At 38.7% G+C, this 22,715-nt stretch overlaps 1 protein-coding gene across 4 annotated transcripts in view; it reads right to left on the bottom strand.

The window, feature by feature from the left end:
- MDN1 (midasin AAA ATPase 1) overlaps positions 1 to 22,581 on the bottom strand; it is a 92,001-nt gene extending 69,420 nt beyond the window's left edge. The window contains exons 1-16 of one of the 4 annotated variants that reach the window (XM_033512876.1): positions 22,422 to 22,581; positions 17,233 to 17,459; positions 15,561 to 15,785; positions 14,089 to 14,196; positions 13,821 to 14,013; positions 11,663 to 11,875; positions 10,552 to 10,683; positions 8,999 to 9,102; positions 6,988 to 7,102; positions 5,228 to 5,421; positions 4,136 to 4,217; positions 3,364 to 3,459; positions 2,274 to 2,386; positions 1,577 to 1,725; positions 1,419 to 1,479; positions 714 to 925 (exon numbers count right to left, since the gene is read on the bottom strand). In XM_033512876.1, coding sequence (XP_033368767.1) covers positions 714 to 925; positions 1,419 to 1,479; positions 1,577 to 1,725; positions 2,274 to 2,386; positions 3,364 to 3,459; positions 4,136 to 4,217; positions 5,228 to 5,421; positions 6,988 to 7,102; positions 8,999 to 9,102; positions 10,552 to 10,683; positions 11,663 to 11,875; positions 13,821 to 14,013; positions 14,089 to 14,196; positions 15,561 to 15,785; positions 17,233 to 17,459; positions 22,422 to 22,523 — 2,326 coding nt within the window. In that variant the 5' untranslated portion in view covers positions 22,524 to 22,581. The remainder of the gene's footprint in view (positions 1 to 713; positions 926 to 1,418; positions 1,480 to 1,576; positions 1,726 to 2,273; positions 2,387 to 3,363; positions 3,460 to 4,135; positions 4,218 to 5,227; positions 5,422 to 6,987; positions 7,103 to 8,998; positions 9,103 to 10,551; positions 10,684 to 11,662; positions 11,876 to 13,820; positions 14,014 to 14,088; positions 14,197 to 15,560; positions 15,786 to 17,232; positions 17,460 to 22,421) is intronic. The other 3 variants (XM_033512875.1, XM_033512874.1, XM_015621428.3) reach the window with 3 other exon arrangements.
- Between the last annotated feature and the right edge of the window lie 134 nt (positions 22,582 to 22,715).

The raw sequence follows: 22,715 nt of genomic DNA, 5'->3' as shown, positions 1-22,715 counted from the left end.
GGATAAAGTTCATAATTAATTTTATTTAGCCCAAACTGAATAAAAGCTACAACTTCACTTGTTCTGCTGGTCTAGAACCAGAAACAACCCCATGCAAGGCAAAGTATCAACATTGCCTCAGCCCCAAAATGGGCTGCAAGGTATGAAACAAGAAAAACTTATTTGGAGACAAAACCACAGTGGAACAAAATAAAGTACTAGGCAAGTCAGCATCACTGACAGAGGAACCATGGCAAAAGCAAGCTCTTAAAAATAATTCCTACCTACCCTAAAAGTTTGGTTTTGTTATTGTTGTTTCGCATTGTTTTTAAAACAGGACAGGTTTGTGAGACATAACTAGGTTCCAGGGCTGAAAGTATGAATGCATTCACATAGAAGACTGACACACAACCAACCAGGACTGCTCACCAGCACAGCTAACAAGTGCTCAGTGGATGTCAAGGGTACCACAGGCAGACAATCTCAGACATAGCTAACAGCAGAGATGAAAAGGGAAAAAAAGGAAAAGGGAAAAAAAACAACAAACCAAAACAAAACCCAAACACTGTTTTAACAGCATTCTGAATGCTTTGTTGCAATGTTGACATTGCATTTCTCAAAAAAAACCCTAAACCTCAAACAAGCCCAAATTAAAAGAACAAAGGTCACCACTATTTATCTATCCTCTGCAGTGGTTTAGTACTCATGTGTGTTTGATCCATCTGAAGCCTTACCAGATGCATTTTCTTTTACTTCTTTATTAATAGCAGATTTATGAATATGTTGCATAAGTTTTAGCAGATCATGCCAACGTTTCTGCCTGTAGCAAGTCTGAATGTGTCCCAAGAATGTTTGATTTTTCTTCCTGGAGAACGTCTGAGAGAAGAGTTCTTCAAAAGACTCTCGCAGAGGGAGCCAGATCAGCTTGTTATCCACAGGCTTGTAACTGAAGAGAAGCAAAAGAGTAATTACTTATGGGAACCAACCATCTGTGAACTTAAAAGAGAAAACAAGTCCAAAAACAGTTACTTGAAACAACAACAAGCTGCATGGATGAACTGTTGTTTCTGAAATTTTTTACTCAACTAACAAATTAAATACAATTGCACATATTTAAATGCACCTCATGAGGTGATTTTGTAAAGACAGGAACAGACTGAAAAGCAAAACATTTATAATACTACCAAACAATGTGTCCAGTGAATATTACATCAGATTGATATTGAACAGCTTGGCCATTTTTAAAGACACTGGGCTGTGTTTTTGAGTGACTTCATCACACACAGCTCTGTGAACAGCTCAGTGAAACTGCTCTGCTCTCCAGCAAGGACAAGAAGGTTTCTGCATGCAAACATATTTATTAAGACATTTACCCTACTATGAAACAGATACTGCCCATTTGTTCTGCAGAACAGACAAGACAGTGGTCAGTGACTCACCCCCCTAGGAGATCTGCCGTGTCACTTTGTTGGTTCATGTTGACAACCCTCAAACGGTGTCCTTGAAACAGAGATAAAAAGCACCATCAACTTGTAGGTTTGTTCATTTGTCGTTTTTCAAATTATCTTCATGTAAGTTACATTTTTCACACATTTACCTGTAATATGAGCTAGGTACTGAACCGTTGAGGTTTTTCCAGTTCCTGTTTCACCAACCAAAAGCACAGGCTCTCCTTTGACAACACACACTGCAAGCTCTTCAATCAGTACTGCAGATGGTCGTGTGGCAGCAAAGGTATGCTTTGCCCTGAAAAAACAAAGCAAGTTACTCCCAACTTAAGATTTATCAAGGAGCTCATTTCAATTCTACCTTTATCATTTTTTTTAGTGAAGTGGTTTGATTTAGGATTTTATTTTTAATATAGGTCTGACAAGAAATAGTTCTAAAATATCCTTGTAATAAGATATTTATTTTTCTCAAGATACAGCCTAAAAATTCAGGGTTTCCAAATAACTTCCTGGCCAATGAAGTCAGTGACACATACTATCAAAATCTCCCTCTACAAAGGTAGATCCATTGAAATATTTTTATAATAGCTGTGGATTCACACTGTTTTGAAGACACTCTAGTTCAAAGAAGCTGAAAATCTCCATGCTTTGGCTGCCAGAAGTGTATGATGCAGACACTCTTAAAAATACACAAGGCAAAATTTACATTGCAAGGGAAAGAGCTCTCACATTGCTTTTATTAGAGAGAGAATACCGAATTAGCGTTCTCCTTAACCCTGTGACCTGCTGTCTATTCTATTCCACCACAGAATATTTCAATAACATGGAAACTACATGATATTCTACCTTTGTACAGTGAGAGCATGATTCTGCTTCTTCACAAGATTCACTCTTCCAATGGAGACTTCTTGTTCCCGTATTGAAATTTCTGGTTTATAGAGCTCACAGAAGAACTCCACCTATGAAAAAATCATCAGCATTTCCAGTACTAACATTGATTACACCACAGTAAGAACACCCACGCCATGCTACCAGTATTGCTTTGCAGCAAGTTAATTTTTAATGGTAAAATTATGTATTTTCCAGGTTTTACATAATCATCAGCTAAAATAGTGAAGGATCTCAGAAGTGTTTTTATCTGTACATACAACTTTCAGCTTAGCAGGTCGGTAATAGTCTCTGCCACTGTATTTCTACTTCATCTACTTCCATGGTAGTTAAACTACACAAACTTGAACAGTCATTTTAACAATAAGCAAACAATCTCCTTTAAAAAAACCTTTTGTATAAACAAGGATATTTTGCCACTTGCAGGGAATACATTCCTGTAATGAAATAATGCAAAGAAGGACAAAAACAAAAACCTGAAAAAGTTTCAGGGATCCACCTGTCAACTTAAAGTAACAATAGAGGGAATTTGCTCTGCAGACTTCTACAGTCAGAAATAGTTGACAAAGAAATGATTTAGTTTAATTCTGTCATTTATGGAACTTCACAGAGGCAGCTGATTTTGTAATCAGTGAGTACAGTGCAAGTACCAGTAAAGATTATGTTTTTCTCCGATCTCTCCGTTTAAGTGATTAACATTCACTGTAAACCACCTAAGAAAAAATACATTCATTGCTACCCTGTGTACCTAGTGGTATCATGTGCTTAGGCAGCTGTGCTGTTCCAGTTGTGAAATCCTTTTTTTGTATCATGAGGCCATTTGCTCTAAAACAGGTTCCCTAGAACTTTCAGAGAAAAAAAAAATGCTGCTGAATATAAAATAGGAGAAAAACAGATCTTGGGATGGAACAGAAAGCAAAAAAACTGAGACTGAGAGGTGCTATTTTTTTTAAATAAAAAATAGCAGAACATATTTCAATTAATCATAGAAAAATTGCAAGCTATAGAATCTGCCAATAAAGATCATGTTAATGGTAGCTCAACATACCTTTTTTTTTGAAATGTTTAGGTAACTTCCAATAACTTTTGCCATTTTCTGTCTGCTCCCTTGGTTGGACAACATGGCTGTGAAACAGTCCAATGCCTGTCACAGGGAAAATCAACTTCTTGAAAACTAGTTTTGTATGATTTTATCTGTCAAGCACCATCTTAATCTAAATGAGCCCAAATCAAACCCAGCCACTGTAAATGGAACTGTTTCACTGTTCTCGGATTGAGTCAAACAATAGAGTTCAAAAGGATGCACTAAGAACTTCTAAACTCTGTAATGTAATGGGTTTACACCAAAAACAAAAACTTTTCAATAACCAGTCACAAATTTTTAGATGAATGGACCAAAATGGAGAAAAAGGTAACTATAGGATCGCACATCTCAAAACTGCCTCTGATGGATGCACACCCAAAAAATTCCCAACCTATACTGTAAACTGATAAACTGGTAAGTAGAAAAGCAGCCCCATATTACAAGAAAATTAAAGGTCTCAGCCATACGCATTCCCAAATTGTATCAGTTAAAATTATTTTGCACCATGCTCTTTGTGTGACAGCAGTAAATTCTTTCAGCACCTTACTGCCAGCAACCTTCATTGGAGCAACAAAAGTTTCTGATCAGAGAGCACAAACATTCCATCTACAGTCCAATTACTTCAAACAAAACCAAACAAATTCCCATCTCACATTCCCAAAGAGAGCATTTTGTGAGACAACACTAGAATAATTTGGGATCGACTGGATCAATTTCTGATCAAGTCTTACCGCACCTCCTGAAAAATATTCACTGCTGTGGTTGAAGAATTACTGTCAAAGTTGTAAGCAATTCTGCTGCACCAATTCAGTAGGTCTCTAAAAAGAAAAACCAAAAATATTTGATACACACATGCCAAAATACATAGAACCTTCTTTCATGTTCAACTTAGGTCACAGTATCATCTTCTGGCACTTGCATGTGAAGCTGTTGTGCAAGTTGTACATGGGAACACACCAAGAGGACAGTAATTCTAAGGAGTAGCTGAGCACAAAGCCCAACATTGCTTATAAACAGATAATACGTACTCCATTAAATCATAAGGTAACTGTAAACCTCAAAGGTATTAAAGAATCCAGAAAGGTATAAATCCCTCATTTTTTCAAGATACAGATTCCTTACCAACAACAAGATCTTCCCAAAGGCAAGAAATGCAAACCTTGTTTTTGAAAAAACTGGTATTTTTATGCTCCATAAAAATATCAGGTACTACCCACACCTAGCATTTAGTAACTAATTCAGAAAGCACTACAGGTTACAGACAAATAGAACCGACATTTTGTAGGAGAGGAAGAAATAATTCAGCATCAAACTACATTTCATCAAAGAATTTCTGAAATTAACAGTACATCACAGACACAGTTATTTTTTGTCACCTCCAGTTATAATGCTGAGAGTGCTCAGCATGGAATAATCTAGATAGTATACTCAGTTACTGAAAATTATCTTCTAGCTACTGAGAGAACATTATACAGCATCTTCCATTTCTTAACTACTACTGATACCTTGTGTTAACAATAATTAAGAATAAATTCATATGGCCTGATGCCATCTAAGCACTGCATATGACAAAACCCACATGTTAATCCATGCCTCCCAAAAATTAAGAATAGCAAATAGGAAGTTTAAATATACCAGAATGAGTTTCTTTAAATGATATATTAATTGTTATTTTAAAACAAAAAAAAAAGTATTTTCTAGTTTTTACAAAATTCATGATTATTCAAGCTTTCACCATTATTTCTAAAAAATTAAGAAAAATGATGAAAATAAACCCTTCTATCTCTCTACCTAGCTGACTTCCAATAAATATATAAGAAAAGACAACCTTAGAGATAGCTCTCGTCCTTCCAGATTTGGTTTCTTATGTTCTGATCTTGATTCTGATGCTGCTTCTGGCACATGACTGGAGCCAGCAGCACTGTTTTCTGGTGCCTGATACTTGTCTCCTGCAAGGTCAATGAAAATATCCAGCAAGTGATCTGTCACAAGAGCAAGGCTGGGGTACCTCTTTTGCAGGACCTGAAACAAGAAACAAAAAAGAAATTAAACAAAACAATGAAACAAAAAACCCATCTGCATTGGAAAGAAACCAACAGCACCCCAGTTTTTACCAGGAGATGCTTCAATAGATATGTTAGTTAGCAAGCTACATAAAACTGCTCTCTTGCAATTTCTTGTCTGAAAAAAATAGAAATTTTGACTACTGTGATACTGATTTTCATGCCAAAAATTAACTTTACCAAGTCAACTAACTCTACTCCAATCCATTTAATACATTTGCACAAATACCAATGGGAAGAACAAAGATTGCATTCAATGCTATCTGAACCCAAACCATGACCATACAACTTAACAACTGATTACAGAAGGCCTTACCTCCTGTACTTTTTATTTATGACTAAATTCATTTGAGCATTCAAACTGTCTATTCACTGTGCTGACAAAGGTCCGTTAAAGGGATAATTTTTCTTTTGTAGTTTCCTTTCAGCTCAGTTCTCTCCACTAAAGCTTGCCAACCAAAATATTGCTTCCCAAAATTACTTTTCAATGACACAGGCCAGGAAAACTGGTCCTACCCTACCTGACTGACTTTTAAGATTAACAAGAAGAACATAAATCTGTTTTCAAAGCAAGCAGGTGGGTGTTCTCTAACCTAGTCTCTTCTGTAATTACTGTGGAATCTTAGTGCTTAATGTATACATTTTTGTGACTTGAGCTACAAAGTTGCAGAAAAAGGAATAAAAAGAACCTAGCGGTAAGCGCCCCAGCTAAACAGTTTTGTTTTTTCGTAAGATTTTGATAGTTGTTCTTGCCCCACTCCTAACAATTAGCTGACAAATGACAAGAAACAAAAAAAACCACACAGACATTTAAGGTCACCAGTAATTGTGCTGGCTGCTGAACAAGTCCAAAGGAGTGAATGAATTCTACCAAAAAAACTAATCTTCTCTATTCTAGAAAATTCAGAACTTTCTCCTCAACTCTTCTGCTAGATACTATTCACTACCTTTTCCCTCAGAAACGGGTCTTTAGAATCAGATCCTGTTTTGAGCTCTGTATCACAAGGAGAATCTCCAAAGAAGTCTATTTTTACATGAGCCCTGGGCTGTCTTAATCTACTGAAGAACTACACAAAACAAACACCTCCCAGAGAACCTAATAAAAGAAAGATGTTAATAGAAGTAGTTATTTTTAACTGACAACTGACCAACTACTTTTCAACTCACAGCTTAGAAGTCAGAATTAAAGTAAGCTCTTTTTCTTTTTTTTTTTTTTTTTTTCTATTTCTCTCTGATTTCATGTCTCTGTGGGTTAATAAGCAGCAAAGCAACTTGATTCTTAGACCCACACAAAGCACAATTGTGTCTGTCAAGGCAAGTTCCAGGAATCTCTGTTCAATTCACTTTGAATTTTCCTGACAAACTCCCTGTTTACTTCAAAATTGGCAACACAAAGCTGAAATTGTAAGGGTCTATTGTAGAACTTGAAGATAAAATAAGGATTCAATTAACTGCTGAAAAATACTTATTACCCTAAGCTGAAACTATTATTCACATGCTACAGTAGAGCAGTACACCCCCATACCTCCTTGAGCTCTCCTTTGCTCATGTTATCCAGATGTATCTTGGTCCAGTATTTGTCCAGGAGAGCAGCGTGGCTGCTTTGCTGCCTGTACCAACCTCCACCACAGCTGAATATCCTAAATCAAAACAATGAAGAAACACAGCATGTTGAGTGTGGCTGAAGAATTCAGCGTTTTCAGTGCATTTCTGTGCACCAAAGAACATGTTACACAGAGCTGCTACAGCATAATGCAAAAGGCATAAACGACACTGTTTGTCACTGTACTGTCATGTACCCCACCTTGCCTATCCATGCTTTCCAAATTACTTGCTATCACAGGGTTTTTCTTCCTACATGGCAAAATATCCATAGAGATACTTTCAGAAAACTTAACTTACTGTCAGTTGTCTATCAAAAGCAACAGATAGAATCATTTTTAAAGGGAGAAGCCTAACAGAAGTGGCCTGTGAAATACATTAAAGGACCTGAGATCTTATTGCAGAGATGCAGGAAAAGCATCTTCAGTCCAGTCCCCTCCACAGTGTTTCACAATTATTCTTCCTTGTCCTCCAGAATCAGCTCTTTCCATCATACATTTCATTCCCTTTGTTCTTTTACTACAGAAATAACTATTCAGCCATGTGTTTTTACCCACTGTAGAAGCAGCCTTGCACATGCAAAGCATTAGGTTTGGGGCTATGATTTGGCTTTTGTTTTCTGGTGGAGTCTTGGTAGCTTTTTATTTCTTTTTTGTACTGTGTTTGGTTTCAATTGTTAAATACCATTTCTCAGCTGTAAACTGCAACAGATTTATAGAATCTACTCTAAGGAGCCTAATAAAAATTCTGATTTGCTGCTATACAAACTGTTCACTGATGTGCTAGGAAAAGTTTAAATTTCTTCAGAGTAGCTGGTGTGGGGCTGTGTTTTGCATTTGTGACCAAAACAGTGCTGATAATACAGGGATGTCTTAGTTACCCCTGGAGCTGCCAAAGAGGCAAGGCCTTTCCTGCTTCTAAGAAAAGCACCAGCACCACCCCAGCAGGGGAGGGTGAGGGTACACAGGGAGTTGGAAGGGACATGGCCAGGAGAGCTGATCCAAACTGACCACAAGGATATTCCAGATCAGATGGAGTCATGCCTAGCACATAAAGCTGTGGGAAGAAGATGGAAGGGTGGGGATGCTCAAAGTGATGGGGTTTGTTGTCTCTTTCTTTGTGTGGAGAGCTTTGCCTTAGCTAAACTCTGTTTCAACCCATGGTTTTTCCTGCTTTTACTCTTCCAGCTGATGCCAGAGTGAACCAGTGCCTGTGTGGTGTTTACTCGCTGACTGAGGTTAAACCATGACAACCATGCATACAGAAATAAAAATTCTTAGGAAATTAGGCAACCAAAGGAGTTGAATACAAAAGACTCAATTCCAGAAAAAAACAGATTAGAAGAACAAATTTATAGAAGAAAGACAAAAGCAGGAAAATTTGTTAAAGGCTTGGAAATAAACTACAAAATATTTGAAAACCATGTAACTGCCATTCCCCATACAGACCTCCTAACCTTAACCTTGATCTAATATTATGTCTTCCTTTACAAAAAGTTATTTTGACATCTGAGGCATGAGCCAATACTACAGTGAAAAATACTACAGTGAAATAATCAGGAAGAGTATACTACATCATTTTTCTGGTTAAAAAACATTACAAACACCTATATTGGTGCAAGACTTTTGTAACTATCAATAATAAACCTTTTTCACACAGTAATTCCTAAGAGTGGTATTTTGTCTTGGTGATGGGTTGGTTTTGTAGGGTTCCTCCGAGCAGGGTTCATTCCTTCAGCCTTGTTGAAGTGATTTTTCTGTACAAAGATTGGAATTCACCCCAAAGCTGCTTTCAAGTGAAAAAAAATATAAAAATTCACAGTTTCTATGACTTACATTGCTTGTTAATTGGAAATTGCTAAAATACTCCTACACACATACCTTGTACAAAAAGTACCTTGGCCTTAAAAACCTCATTTAAGTTTACAAACCTACCTCCTGGTTGCAAAAACTTGGAATCCTGGTGCTACTTTTAAACAGTCACCACGACCAGGAATCAGTAACTCTCTTTTCTCCAAAAGTGGAATCAGCACAGAGATCTGGAAAGAAAAATAAAAATTATAAATCTTTTTTTTTTGGTGACACTAACAGACAGCACAACCATCCACGCTTACTTCACACTTGAAATGCTGGAGCAATGCCACTGAGCACCACTATGTTGCCAGCAACTGCTACTCCCAGAGATATGCTTAAAGTGATACTTAACAGGATTTGCAGAGTTCCCAGCAATTTTAATCAGCAGTGGAAGTCAAAGGTGCAATGTTTACTTACCTTTTTAGCTCCTGTATTCAAATTTAATGATAAGAGAATGGAAATGACAGCCTTTACACTGCCAAGTCCAAATGAAAACTATTTAATTTGTCAAATGACTTAATGGACACATTCAGATTTACTTTGTTTGTCTGCCTGAACTACGATGACCTGAGTCTCAACTGAGTCATTCCCAAACATCAACCTTTTTCTGTGTACACACTGCTGCCCCAGGAGAGCATGGTATCTATTTAAAAAATCTACCCTTCTCTGGGGAAGGACAGTAATGGTGGTGGAAAGAAGGGAGGAATGACCACACCTCAGCACAGAGGGAGGCACACAGAGATCCTTTGATATGGAGAAAGCAGACAGGATGCCTGCAGGGAGGACCTGAAGAAAGGGATTTGATGAATGCAGGATACTACTCAGGGTATGCTCATTGTGAGTGCAATGAGTCGAGTCCACAGAAGCAAGTAAGTGCATGACCCCTAGCAGTGAACTGTCTGTACATACAAGCAGTATTCATTTGCAAACCTAGAACCTAATAAACAAACTGACAGGTTATTCAGTCACACAAAGGATGCTTTATGGAACAAATATGAAAGGAAACAACCAGCAGAATGTCCAGCAGGCCTGTGCAGCAAAGCATCTCTATCACATTACTCTTGCAAATTGCTTGTTTTCAGAAGCCATTACCTTCAACAGGCAAGGATGACTGGCTAACTAGATGTTCTTGAGCCAAAAAAAACCCAGGAAATCTGCTAAAACTTATAATGCTTAGTACAAAACCACTTTTTTAGCATGTTAAAAATGTATAAGAAAAAAATGCAGAATGGAAAATAAGCCCCACACAACAGAACAGACCAAAAAAAATCTATCTTATTAACAGCCTCATATCTATACCCAGCCTCATATATTGACAATATTCTGTGGTGTTTAGGGCCACATTTGGTTTGAAACACCAAATATTATTAAACAGACACATTATCAGACATATTATCAGTGTCAATTCCAGTTTTTAGAGTGAAAACTGGCATCAATGTCAGGGTCGTGTAGTGTAACAGACAAAAACTAATGAGGTGTGCAAACACGTGAATAAAGACAGGTGAATTCTTTCTAACCCCTTCTTAAGCAGCAACATTTTCCCGTGCTGCTACACAGCCCTGGTGATTAGACTCCCAAAACTGCCATCATGGGCATTAAGACCAGTACCTTAAAGCTAACATAAAGCTACATACCACATCCAGAGGAGCAAAATCGATGTCCTCCAGAAGTATCCAGTGACCTTTGGTAACAGCTTGTGTCAAGGTGCCAGGCTGCCACACAAACTCCCCTGGTACATCTGTGCACCGGTACATCCCCAGCAGCGTCTGTGTCAGAAACAATCGGCACATCAGAGACCTGGGCATCACCTCCCCACAGGAAAGGAAGGCAAATACAACCAAAGCTGGCACAGAAGTGACACAGCCTCCACCTTACTGAACAATCTGTCTGGAAATCTGTCTGCCCAGTATTGCACTTTTTTTTTTAATTAAGAAGAGAAGTTTCCTGCTTCCAGTGACAATTTAACTGAAACTTAGTAACTAAAACAAACCAGGTAACTGGAAGTGAATTTATGCGTTGTGCCACCCTATTTTAAAAGCAATCTAAAGTAACACAGGAAACTGTCTAGGGTCACACCAAACTTTATGTTCTTGGAAAGTCTGTGACTAAGGCAGTGAACAGAACTATAAAGCAAGTTATTCAAAGGTAAAATCCAGTCAAAGCTTTGCTTTTCTCTCAAATTGTAACTTCAATATTTGAGCATTGCTTTAAAAATTGAGTTTGTGATTTTACTGCTACATGTTTTATACCGTGAACTTCACCACTTTTTCAGTATCTATAGACAGAGCATCATTATGTAACTGCAAGTCACCTCAACATCCCAGTATCTTACTTTATTTCACTTTTATCACGAAACAAGGCATCAGATTGAACTGACATTAGCTGACTTAAACTGAAATAAGTGTTCAATGCAACCTTTGGCATCAGAATCCTGCTATTCCCAATATAAATCAATTTTTTTAAATTAAAAAAAAAGAATCAGTAGAGCTCTTCTAGAAAAACCCTGATGAAACATAATTTGAATGATACAGGTTCAGCAAAATTATGCAAAGAACTTAAAACGTGCTGGAAAATAACAGTTATTTTTCTTGTTTATTCATTCTCATTAATATTAAGACCTGTACTAAAGAGTTGGGCACTGTAGGGTCCTTGATAGAAAACATATGGTTAGAAAATTAAGTCCATGCTTTAAGTAAAAGTTATGCCTCATGATCCAAACATAAAACATCTAAATTCATCCATTACCTTGCTATCAGTTTGATCTCCAAGCTGAACTTTCAAAATATGAGGAGGTTTTGCTCTTCCTGTAACAGCCGCTAAATATTCAATTAAAGACGTTTTTCCACATCCTATTGGTCCTTCTAATAAAACAGGAGTCTGATATGCTACAGCAATAGCAAGGTTTTGAAGATTTGTGAAGGCAGATTCAACCAAAACAAAATTGCTGGTGTTATTTTCCTGTTCAAACATAAAATTTGAGTCATTACACTGAAATTGCTTTACTTACAGTTTTACAACGCAGAACAATTAGGAAAGTGAGACTAACAACAAGAAAAATTTTGGTTTGCAGATCTGCATATCAAATAAAATAAAGGAGTCTAAAGTTGTGTTTATTGACAGATACTAAAACAGATTTAATCCAAAACCTATTATGGGTGAAACACTTCATGAAAAGAATACATACAACGTGATCCCAAGAGGAATTCACAGTAAGCTGCCAGTGCAGGCATAGTAACTTCAGTTAATAACATAGTAATTATTCAGTCAGAACTCATGTCAAGCAAATAAAACTTACAATATGAGCAAAAATAAGTCATCAGAATGGACCCAAATCACAGGAAAAATTTAAACAGCAGTTGCATTCAAATGAATATTAAATTAATGAATGTGAGTATTTACTTCTTTCTCTAGAGGCCAAAGTATAAGATCATTAAACTCAGTGATACTCAATAACATTTTTATTCAAAATTAAATAAATTGAGTTTATTGAATGGTAATATATCCATGCTACAGATAGTTTCCAAATATTCTGACTCTTGCAGTCTCTTACATATCTATATATGGCACAAAAATTAGTGCTTTGTGCCAAAAGGCTCAGAGGGAAGAAATCAAAGCACTGAAACAAGTATCATGTATTTAACTCTCACCTTTTTTTCAGGTATAGCTTGATGTACTCTGGAAACAAGAGAACCTGCTTCCCCCTCACAGTTTGCTCTTATGTCTTCATCAGACCTCCTAAGCTGTCACTGCACCTCCCTACTGTAACTGGGACTACACTGTACACCAGATCAGTGGAATACCTGTGGCTATTAAAAAAAGAAAAGCATTCCTTTCAGGGAAGCTCTCTCCTCCCTCAGAGAGAAATAGCATTCCTTCAGCAAAGCCTGGCTTCAGCACAGCTGCAGCAGCTGTGATGCTGCCACGGGATTAAGAGTCTTCTTAAACAGCTCTACAGACTACCCTGCTAAATTCAAAAATACTCTCTCAAGCCTATAAAAACTCCCAGAAGGCCAGAAAACAGTGAATTCAAAAACAGAAGCAAGGAGAAAAACAGGGTGGGAAGAAGAATAATTTGGAAGGCAAGTCCTCTTTCCTTGCTTCAGCTACTCAAACTCTGAACTGGTTGGAACACTGGTAGTCTTGATTAATTTCTTTGTTCTGTTGTAGACCACTGTTACAAAATTAAAAAAAAAAACCTCAGCTAAGAGCTAAAACTGATACCTAAAGGAGAAAAATAGTCAGGAATACTGGCTGCAGCTACTAAGAGGGATGTGAACAGCTTAAGTTAAAGAGCAGTTTAGAAGAAAAAAGGTTAAATACTGTTTGTTTAAAAACGCTTATGCCTTCGATGGACTTCCCAAAAGTGTAAGGCACTACAGCCTGCATTACACTTTCTCAAGTGGCGACAGTAAATTCTTGCTCACTTCCTTTCTCCTTCCTCTGCTTTCTGGAACTTTAAACAGCAGCCTTGTTTTCTCTGAGAAGAACTAAACATATGTTTGGAAAAAGGCTTCATATAAGAAGCTTGTATAGCACAAAAAACCCTATGTCATGCAGGTAAAAGCAACTGTCCCAGATCCTGGCTTCAGTCAGCTCTGAATTGTCACCCTGAGACTGGAGTTACTATGTAAGGCTGAATATTCTCTTGTAGTATATTTGTACAAACTGCTGCTTGAAGGTAAAATGAACAGCACCATAGCTTCTTCACTGCTTCACTCCACTGCAGAGCTTCTTTGTGGGGCCTGCATTATGCAACACTAGTTTACAGCACACATTGACAGAGATAAAGATGTGCACATAACCCACGGTATCTCAGAACCATCTAATCAGGAAATAAAGTCAGTTCACTGTACTTAGAAATTCCCAAAACAAAAATGTACTGACTTAACTGTGGATTACATACCTGCTCTTCAGCAACATGCTGTAGTCTAGGCAGCACAATGCCACAGACAGCTACTACATGTGCAGAGAGGTCGCCCGACACAACATGTCCTTGTGTATAGCGCAGTTCCTTCTCCTTTTGCCAAAATGTGGAGTCTGGATTAGCCAAAACTAAGGCTCGTTCCACATTCTGCAGCTGAGATTCTTCTAGCAACCTGTGAAATCCATGTTTATTAACTCAGCTGAAAGCCATCATGAAAAACAGTGTTCAAGATTTTAAAAGTACTTACTTCAGTCTGAAATGTATCAGCTCCTCAGGATTGAATATCTTCTTCAGGAAAGATAATTTATGCTCATCATTCATGCATGTAACCAGAGCAAGACAGTTTGAAGTGTACCTAAAAATTACATTTAGAACAAAATATGTCAAAACAGTTTTAAGAAATGTAGTTTGACAACTGTCAATTGCATACCAAAACAACTAGTTTGGAAAAATGTGCAAAAAACTTTATTAATAGAAATTATTTTAGCACTATGCTTAACATTCTTTCAGATGCACTATGCTTAACATTGTTTCAGATTAGACAAATACCTCAGATCTGAGAAAAGCAATTCTATCGTGGCAGTTTTAATTTATACATCAATTAGCTAACATTTCTCTGAAGAACTGAATTATCAGCAGAAATGTAATAAGAGAATGCACTTTCCTGAGTAAATAAAGGTTAACATATGAGACAAGGAAAATTAAGTCATCTTTGCCCAATTTTTATCTCCTACCACTTCCCTTCAAAAATTGCATTTCATGCTATTTCTAAAGTAAACTTAATGCAATGAAATCAATTCTGAGTGCCTAAAAAAGCCAATAACTCCTGAGTCGTGACTACATAAAGCTGTCTTGCAACAAAGGAATGCTTAATATAAATCATAAACCAGTTTTCATTCATTATAATGCTGTTTATAATTTACAAGAACAAAGTTTTCAGTGAGTGTGATGGGGCAGAAGGAAGAGAAAGCAGAAGATTGTTACTGGACAAATGCTTAAAAGTCAGCTCATTCACTTAAGACTAAGGTTTGAACACCAGGTAAACCAATTCTAGTCAATTAATTACAAGTTCTATCTTTTTTTCTGACACCAAGTATGTAATTTTTAAGAACTTCATAAATGTTCATAAGATTTGACAACACTCTTGGTTCTGCCCTTCCTAAATTACACACCTTACTTAAATTATGTGTTACTAACACAATTCTGAATTTATAAAGTGAATACTATTATATATCTTTTTTTTAAAATAGAAGGCACTGTCAATACTACCACTGACATAAATAAGGTAGAACATGTGATAAAGCTGAAGCCCTGTGGGCAGACACCTAACATGAAAGATCTGACCAAAATCCCATACAAAACTGTAACAAGGCCAATACAAGGTGCAGCTTAAGTATACCAGGTTTTACAGCCACTGAGAAATCTATATACAAACAACTGAAAAAAGAACCAACTTGGGCAAACTGAAATTATTTGGGAAGATTCTTCAGACCATAGTTTTAAGCGCTACTAAGAGGGAGCCTAAAATTCACTTTGTGATAGATGACTATAGCTTTCAAAAGTTAAGAAAGTCAGTTAAGAAGTACAGGTACAGATAGCATTGGTACGGATTCCTGGTGTTATCTGCAGATGCTTTCTATTGCATGTGAACGTTGTTAATTACAATTCAAGACACAGATACATCTACCCAATGAAGAAGAGCTGGAGGTTTTAGCTTACCAACGGACTAAAGTGTCATGACTCCTTAGGAGTGGAATACACACACTCCAGTCCCACAGCTCCCGGAAAACTGATGGCTCCTTTTGTAAAAATCTGTAGGCAGCCTCCATGAGGTCCCGTAACTTCATTCGTCTGCGCCCGTATCGGACTGTGCTTGCATCTGAGCTCTCCAGGAAAAGCCTCTGGAAAACTGGTGATGTAGTTTTAAAGTATCTTAAAGCAAATCTTTTGAAGAAAGAGAAAAGGAGATGGAACATGTAAGTCAGAAGAAAAACAGACACTACTAAAAATGTCAGGGCACAGGTTCTAAGACAGTAACTGACGGTTCTAAGAACTAAGGCCTATAATTAACTTTGTCCACACAGGGAAAAACAACCACTTCAGCAATCAGCTGACAACAGACACTTTACCTTATTAGAAATCATTATTTAATTATCAAGGGGAAATAGTACTGCCTTTGGTGAAAACTCTTTGATTGCACTTGATCACTGAAAAAATAATATTGATTCCTACTTATGTAACTTTACACTTTACTGGCCTAGAGGTCTAATGTTAAACTCAGAGATTTTGGTTGTGAACTATTCTCATGGCAGCTGTTTTGGTTTTCTGTAGATCATAGATGAAAATCAAATTGAATTTTACAAGACAATTTAATTAAAACAGTGTTTGAGACTTGTATTCGCTTAAAAATTATTTCTGTTCAAAACACACTTATTATTGTGGGAAACAATTCAAATCCTGACAGCACCTCTCTTCACCCGGGAACACAGACAAGCACATAGTCCCTGGATGATGTGTTAACTGCAGTGATAATGGCTAATGACTCAAACAAGTGGCCATTTGCAAAAGCAGCGGTGCTTTGCTGATGTGCAGGGTCACAGCCCAGGTGCTGTGATGGGGGTGAGCACCCATCACCCGGGGCTACAAGCTAGAGTTTGGGCCACATCTACAAGATAAGAAGCAAATCCTGCAAGGTGGGATTTTGCTTTTTATCATGACAATATCCTTGGCTGAGGTGTGAACACTCCCCTCCCGGGAAGTACCTGGACATTCACAATGAAGGTTTTCATCCCTTCTGATGGAGCATAACTGGCTCAACTGCTGGCTCAACTAGGGGGAGTCATGAATCAAAGATCTCCGAAGTGACCCCAGATTCACTTCTAGGAACTTCCACCAGAGAACTGGTCATGATCCACAGTGTTGCAACACATAAAACTCCCCGAACCAGGGGAGGCACCTGGGAATTCCCACCTGAAACTGAGTGTTTATTAACCCAAAAAATTTTGTGTTCCATGGGATCCCCCCACCTCCTGATGGATCAACACTTCGACCATCACTTGGACCAATGGACACTGAAACTGCAACAACCAAGTCTCACCACTGGATGCGTGGGTAGTAAGATCTTTCTATTCTTATCCTCTTCCTTTTTATTCTTATCCTCTATCTTTCTATTCCCTTATACATTTTGGGTAATAACCAAAATGGCTACATATGTCCTTTCCATTGTAACCGAAATGTTATAAAATAAACATATAAATATAAATAGCTCCTTTTAAATTATAAATACCACTCGGCATCCCAAGGGATCTATCAACAAGAACCCGAGTTACCCTGCCTCCAGGGACAGGTTGTAACACTTCCTAAATTCAAACATTGACGCCTCATTACTCACGGCAAAACATCAGGATGGTCAGCAACCAGCTTGCTCATTGCTACACACAGCCTTTCGTGCCGATCATGGTTGATTTGGCCACCAGCTTTAATAGCTTCTGCATTTCTTTCCAACAAATCCAGCAGGATGGGCCGAAATTGACGGCCAACCAATACAGTACATTCTTTATCCAGCAATAACTGTGCTAAAGTATTGAGGATGCACTGACGATCCTGCTGAGTCCAAACCTAAAGGAATGGGAAGTGAAAACAGGTTAAATGGAAAATGACTTTGACTTTTAACTTCAGAACTACTCATGCAGGGGCGAGTCAGAGTGAATTTTACAGGAACAAATAGTTCAAAACCAGAAGGGCGTCCAAAATCCCAAAGCAACAATTTAATTGACAGAGTTCTCAGTATTAAAAAAAGAAATAAAAACAAATTACAATACAGAATGAATAAGATGCAGAATGATACACTAAACAGGAATTAAAAAGTAGTCCCAGAATTCTAAATTATACTTTACAACTAAAAGATAAAGCAATTTGTATGTTTTAAGAAAAAAGTTGGGAAAATGTTGAAACAACTAATACATCTTTCTTCCTAGAACTTCCATTGATCTTTACAGCTTGGTCTCATGAGAGAGACAAAACATTTAAGAATTTAAGTTCTTAAATTTAAGTTGCTTCATGTTCACTGTCTCTTAACAAGAAAAAAAAACAACATTCAATCCGTCATGATCACAGCCTTATTTTCACAGCTCTGACAAGAATTACAGCAAGCAAGGCTCTTAACAAGAAGCAGCATGTATCTGCAGTTTTGCAGTCGAAATTACATTTCTTTTTACACTGTTATACAAAAAATGGTCATTTAGTTCTTTAACATACAAGGAAAACATATTCATATCTGCTAAAAGAAAGAAAAAAAAGACCCCGAACCAACACACCTCACATCTCCCCCACCCAGCCCTCCTAACTTTGTGACTGAAGAACAACCCATTTCTTATGTCTTAGCCTTAAATTTCTCTGCTCTCCACTTCTATGATGTTTAACACATAGTGTAGTATAACTAATTTTGGAAACCAGAATTATGAATTTGCACTGTAGCAGTTTTGCTCTTAACTCGGATGCTCCATGCTCCCCCTCCCTTACTTAGTGAACCCTTATCCTGTTCAAGACAGAAATGTTTTTAATTCAGGTAGTCCTTTGTTTCGGCACCACATGCAGTCAATTCCTGCTTCTCCTAGGTTTTAGTTACTCGAGTAAAACCTGTTCTTGGTCTCACAGATGTGGGATGGCTTCATTGCTACAAAAGTGCACCCTTCTAGAACACATGCAGCACTCTTCAACTTCCTCGATCTCCTGAATTTGAAAAGACATTCGTCCCCATACAGCATTAAGAAGCCAGGGAAACTGAGGTATATACATTACCAATATCAAACCCATCACATTAATTGCAGGCAGTTTCTTCTTGCAGCCCTTGTGTTCGCTTCTACAGAACACACGCTTATCTGCCTCTCATCTATCACAGCAGCATTAAAAATAATTTTAAAAATGGAGCAAGGCCCTATTCATTGCAGGGAATCAGATTTTGAGCAGCTAAATGATGGATAAGGTGTTCTAAGGCAGAATGGCTCAAAAGAACCAGAAATAAGTTCCACTGGAAAGATAAAAAGTACCCGCAGTTTTCAAATCTATTACAGATTTGGCTACCCAAATAAGGCACAATAGGATGCTTCATTTATTTACCAGAGCTTTGAATATCAAATAAAGCCAGCTAACAATGAAATAACAAATAACATGACTAGCTCATTAAAATTCTGTATTTACATGGCTACTGTTCAACAAATTCACGCCATTAGCAATTTCATGAGAGGAAGCAGTTTTTTAATCATTGAGTGCAGCACCCTTAGGACATAGAAAGCTCTTCAAAATACACACTGGCAACATTCACATTCAACAAAGAGACTATCTGATTTCAGAGCCAAAACTAAAAAATTTACAGAAAAGCAGAATACTGTCAGAGGGGTTTTTTTTTAGCTAAACATGGCTTTATGAAATACCAGCTTTCTTAACCAATAGCAATAGACAGCTGATCTGAAAGTGTTCAGGTCTGTGATTGGCAGTAAATCTGTACATGTGGTTCCAAACAGCTGCTTTAGGAAAGCATCACAAAAGACTGTCTCCAAACACAGAACACATACATACACTGTCTATTATTAATGAGACACATGAAGCAGACACACAGCTAGGACTGAGACCTGGAGTCAGACACGAACCCAGATGCTGCTCCAGCAGCAGGACACACATCTCCTCAACTTGCAGAGTATGTGTGCTCAGTGCACACAAGGTACAGAAATCTTTAATAATACCTAGCTTAATTCCTAGTTATTAATTTCAAACCCTAAATTCATAAAAGAAAGGATCACAACAACGAGCAATCTAGTACCATGTGAAATGCACGATTCTGCTTATGACGCACAGGTTACAACAGACACAGATTTAACACTGATTTAACAACTCTTCCTAAAGAGTTGAAGGGTGTGAGTGCCACACATGGGAAATCTTTCTTCCCCTCCTACACAGGAACTCACATTCTCTTTGTATCTTTAACATACGGTGTGCCAAAAATCACAGCCCTTCAAAAACTAACCCAAGGAGATAACAATACAGTCCAAGACGGAAGCCAAAGTGCAACATACCTTCCCTTACAGGATGTAAAGTCTACCTGATCTTTCAAATAAAATGCTCAAGTCATATTTTACTATGAAAAAACCTCTGCCTTAGTTGCCAGAGCGTCAGGACATTTTTTTGATAGACAATGGGTAACTGTGTGAATTTGAGACCACAAGATTACCTCCTTTTTCCTGTATTTAATAACGCAAAGGAATAAAGGCATTTCTCAATATCAAATGTTAAGACTGAAAGACTCAAAATAAGAGTTTGGAATTATTATTAAAGCAATTTTCACTGCTACACAGAAAAATCAAATGCAAAACGAAGGATGCCAAGATAAACCACCAGCAAATTAAAAAAGAAAATCAAGAATGGTGTGCTCAAGATCTCCTGTCCACTTAGGCATAGACAAAATAGAAGAAATATCCAAAAGGGTCATGTTCTTTGATACATATCTTTCCATATAAGCACAGTGGTAGATGCAAAGGACAGAAGCAAGTAGAAGTGTTTTTGCATTAAAGTTCTATTCCTAGGAGCGTTTTAACCTTCACAGTGATTAACTTCTCTACTGAAATTACATGATCACAGACAACCAAAATACATACATTTACACAAAATCCACGTTTGGAATTCTACGCAGGAAGACTTTCTGGCAGACCTTTGTTAACTCAGAGCCAAAAGCACATTCCAGCAGTTTGTGGAGACCTATTGCTTCTACAGTTTGCTTAAATTATTCAAAAATGCAAACGTGGGAACAAAGACTGGTTCAGAGAGCTTTTCATCCCATCTTTCTCACTAAGAGCACAGAAATTTGCTGTATCTTTGCAGCCTTCATGGTATATAAAAATCCTTTACAGAAAAGGCTGTAATTCTATTACACACCCAAGCACAGGGAGCAAAACCTTCCTTGACCACATGAATTGTGCCATACTACGAACCTCAAAAGACTCCTCCTTACTTAGCAGTTCAGGGCAAGTTTCACTGGAAAACTTGGATTCTTTATGGATTACTACTGAAGTAATATATAGCCAGAAAGACATAACAAAGCTGTAGAGCAAAGAGAACTCTAGATTTCCAGAGTGCATGCTTCCTAGGTTATATACAAAGCAACTTGTAGGAAATCAGGTGTGACGTTTAGAGATGGAGTTTGTTTACTAACAAGACAAGCTCAAAATAATCCTAGAGTTCTAGCTTCCAAACCCGGAAATAATAATTCAGTTTTCAAAAGGATGTGCCGCTGTTAAACAATGTGCTGTTTCCGACTCCCTCCATATAATCATTCTAGGAATTTCCATCTAGCAAGGCTTTCAAACCTGAAGCTTATCTGCAAACATTCACCAAAAGGGAGAGGGCTCGGCGTCTTTCCCAGTCTCGGATCTCGGTGACTCACTTCTGGTTCGCTGCTCCATCTATCTGCTAGAACCCGTATCCACATCATCCCCGGTTTTATTTCTCAGCAGTTTCTCTCTGGAAAAGCAATTCTTCATCACTGCTTCCCCACAATTAGCTTCCACTCAGGACTATATTTCACATCAATTTTACTTTGATCCTGTGATTTGCAGCAACAGAAGAAAGAGCCATCTGTCTACCAACAAAGAACCTAGAGTACCAATATTAAAGCCTTCCCCAACCATAACTGAAACAGCAACTCAGACTGAAAGCCAATATTCTGAAAAAATATGATACTTCAGACTTTTCATCTTCAAACACCTGGGACATTTCCTAGACACTCAAAGAGAAATGGAGACATCGAGCTCCAAAACATGTACACATCTTAGGGGCTTCAAAAGCTCTATCATGAAAAGTATGAATAAAACAATATCTGATGTACTGATATCCTGTTACTACATCTCTTGGAGCATTTCAGAGAAAGAAAGGTGATCGGCCTTAATTCCCCTAAAAAGCAGGCATGCTTTTCAGAGCTAAGGCAGCCTAAGCATGAAAGTGACTATAGGATCATGTTCCCAGCATCACAACCTATGAAACTGTGATTAAAAAAAAAAACCCTCAAAGCAAAGCCTAGAAAATCCATGTCTCTTTTTATCCCACGTGCTGTTTTAGGGTAATTAAAGAAGACATGCAAAATAGCATCAGGGTAGGGACTAGTCACTGTCTCAGAGCTTGATAACAAAACGCCACCTCTTCCTATCTCGCTTCCCGAGTCACCTTAGGGGACATGGAAGGGATCGAAGATTTTAACTGCGGGGCGAGGCGCAATAGGAAGGGTACCAGGATACAGAAGAGGACCTTCCTGCTGGGCTGCACCCGCACATCCCCGAAAGGGGAGAGGAAGGCAAGAAACAGCACCAGGGAGAGCGGGGGAGAAACAGGGATTAGCTCCCGCCGGCCGCCCGAGGGCCAGGGACGGCCGGGGGGGGTCGGGCACAGACAAAGCTGCCGGGAGGAGATGGCGGCACGGGGAGGCAGACGGACGCGCTCCTTTCGCTCCACAGCGGCCCCTACGAGACCCTCCCTGACGGAGGGAGAACGGACGCCCGGGGGCTGCCACCGAGCGCCTCACCGCCCGCTCCTCACCTGCTTCGCCAGGAATCTGCTCAGCTCCACACCGCTCTTCTCGTTCCTGCGCGCCACCAGCTGCAGCGGCTCGGCCAGGCGGAACCGCAGCTCCGCCGCCATCCTGCCGCTGCTCGTCCCGCGGCGGGGGAGAGCGGCGGGAGGGGCGCGGGGCGCGCAGCACGTGCGGCGAGCGGCGGACGCGGCACCACCAACTTCCGCTCTGCCGCCGTCACGGGAAGCGCGGCCGCCGCTCCGCCCCTCCCCGCCCCCCCGCTCTGACGGACTACAGCTCCCGGCGTGCACCGCGCCGCC

This window comes from Parus major, chromosome 3 (genome assembly GCF_001522545.3).
Source record: "Parus major isolate Abel chromosome 3, Parus_major1.1, whole genome shotgun sequence".
NCBI lineage: Eukaryota > Metazoa > Chordata > Aves > Passeriformes > Paridae > Parus > Parus major.
This window is presented reverse-complemented; position numbering and strand designations above follow the sequence as displayed.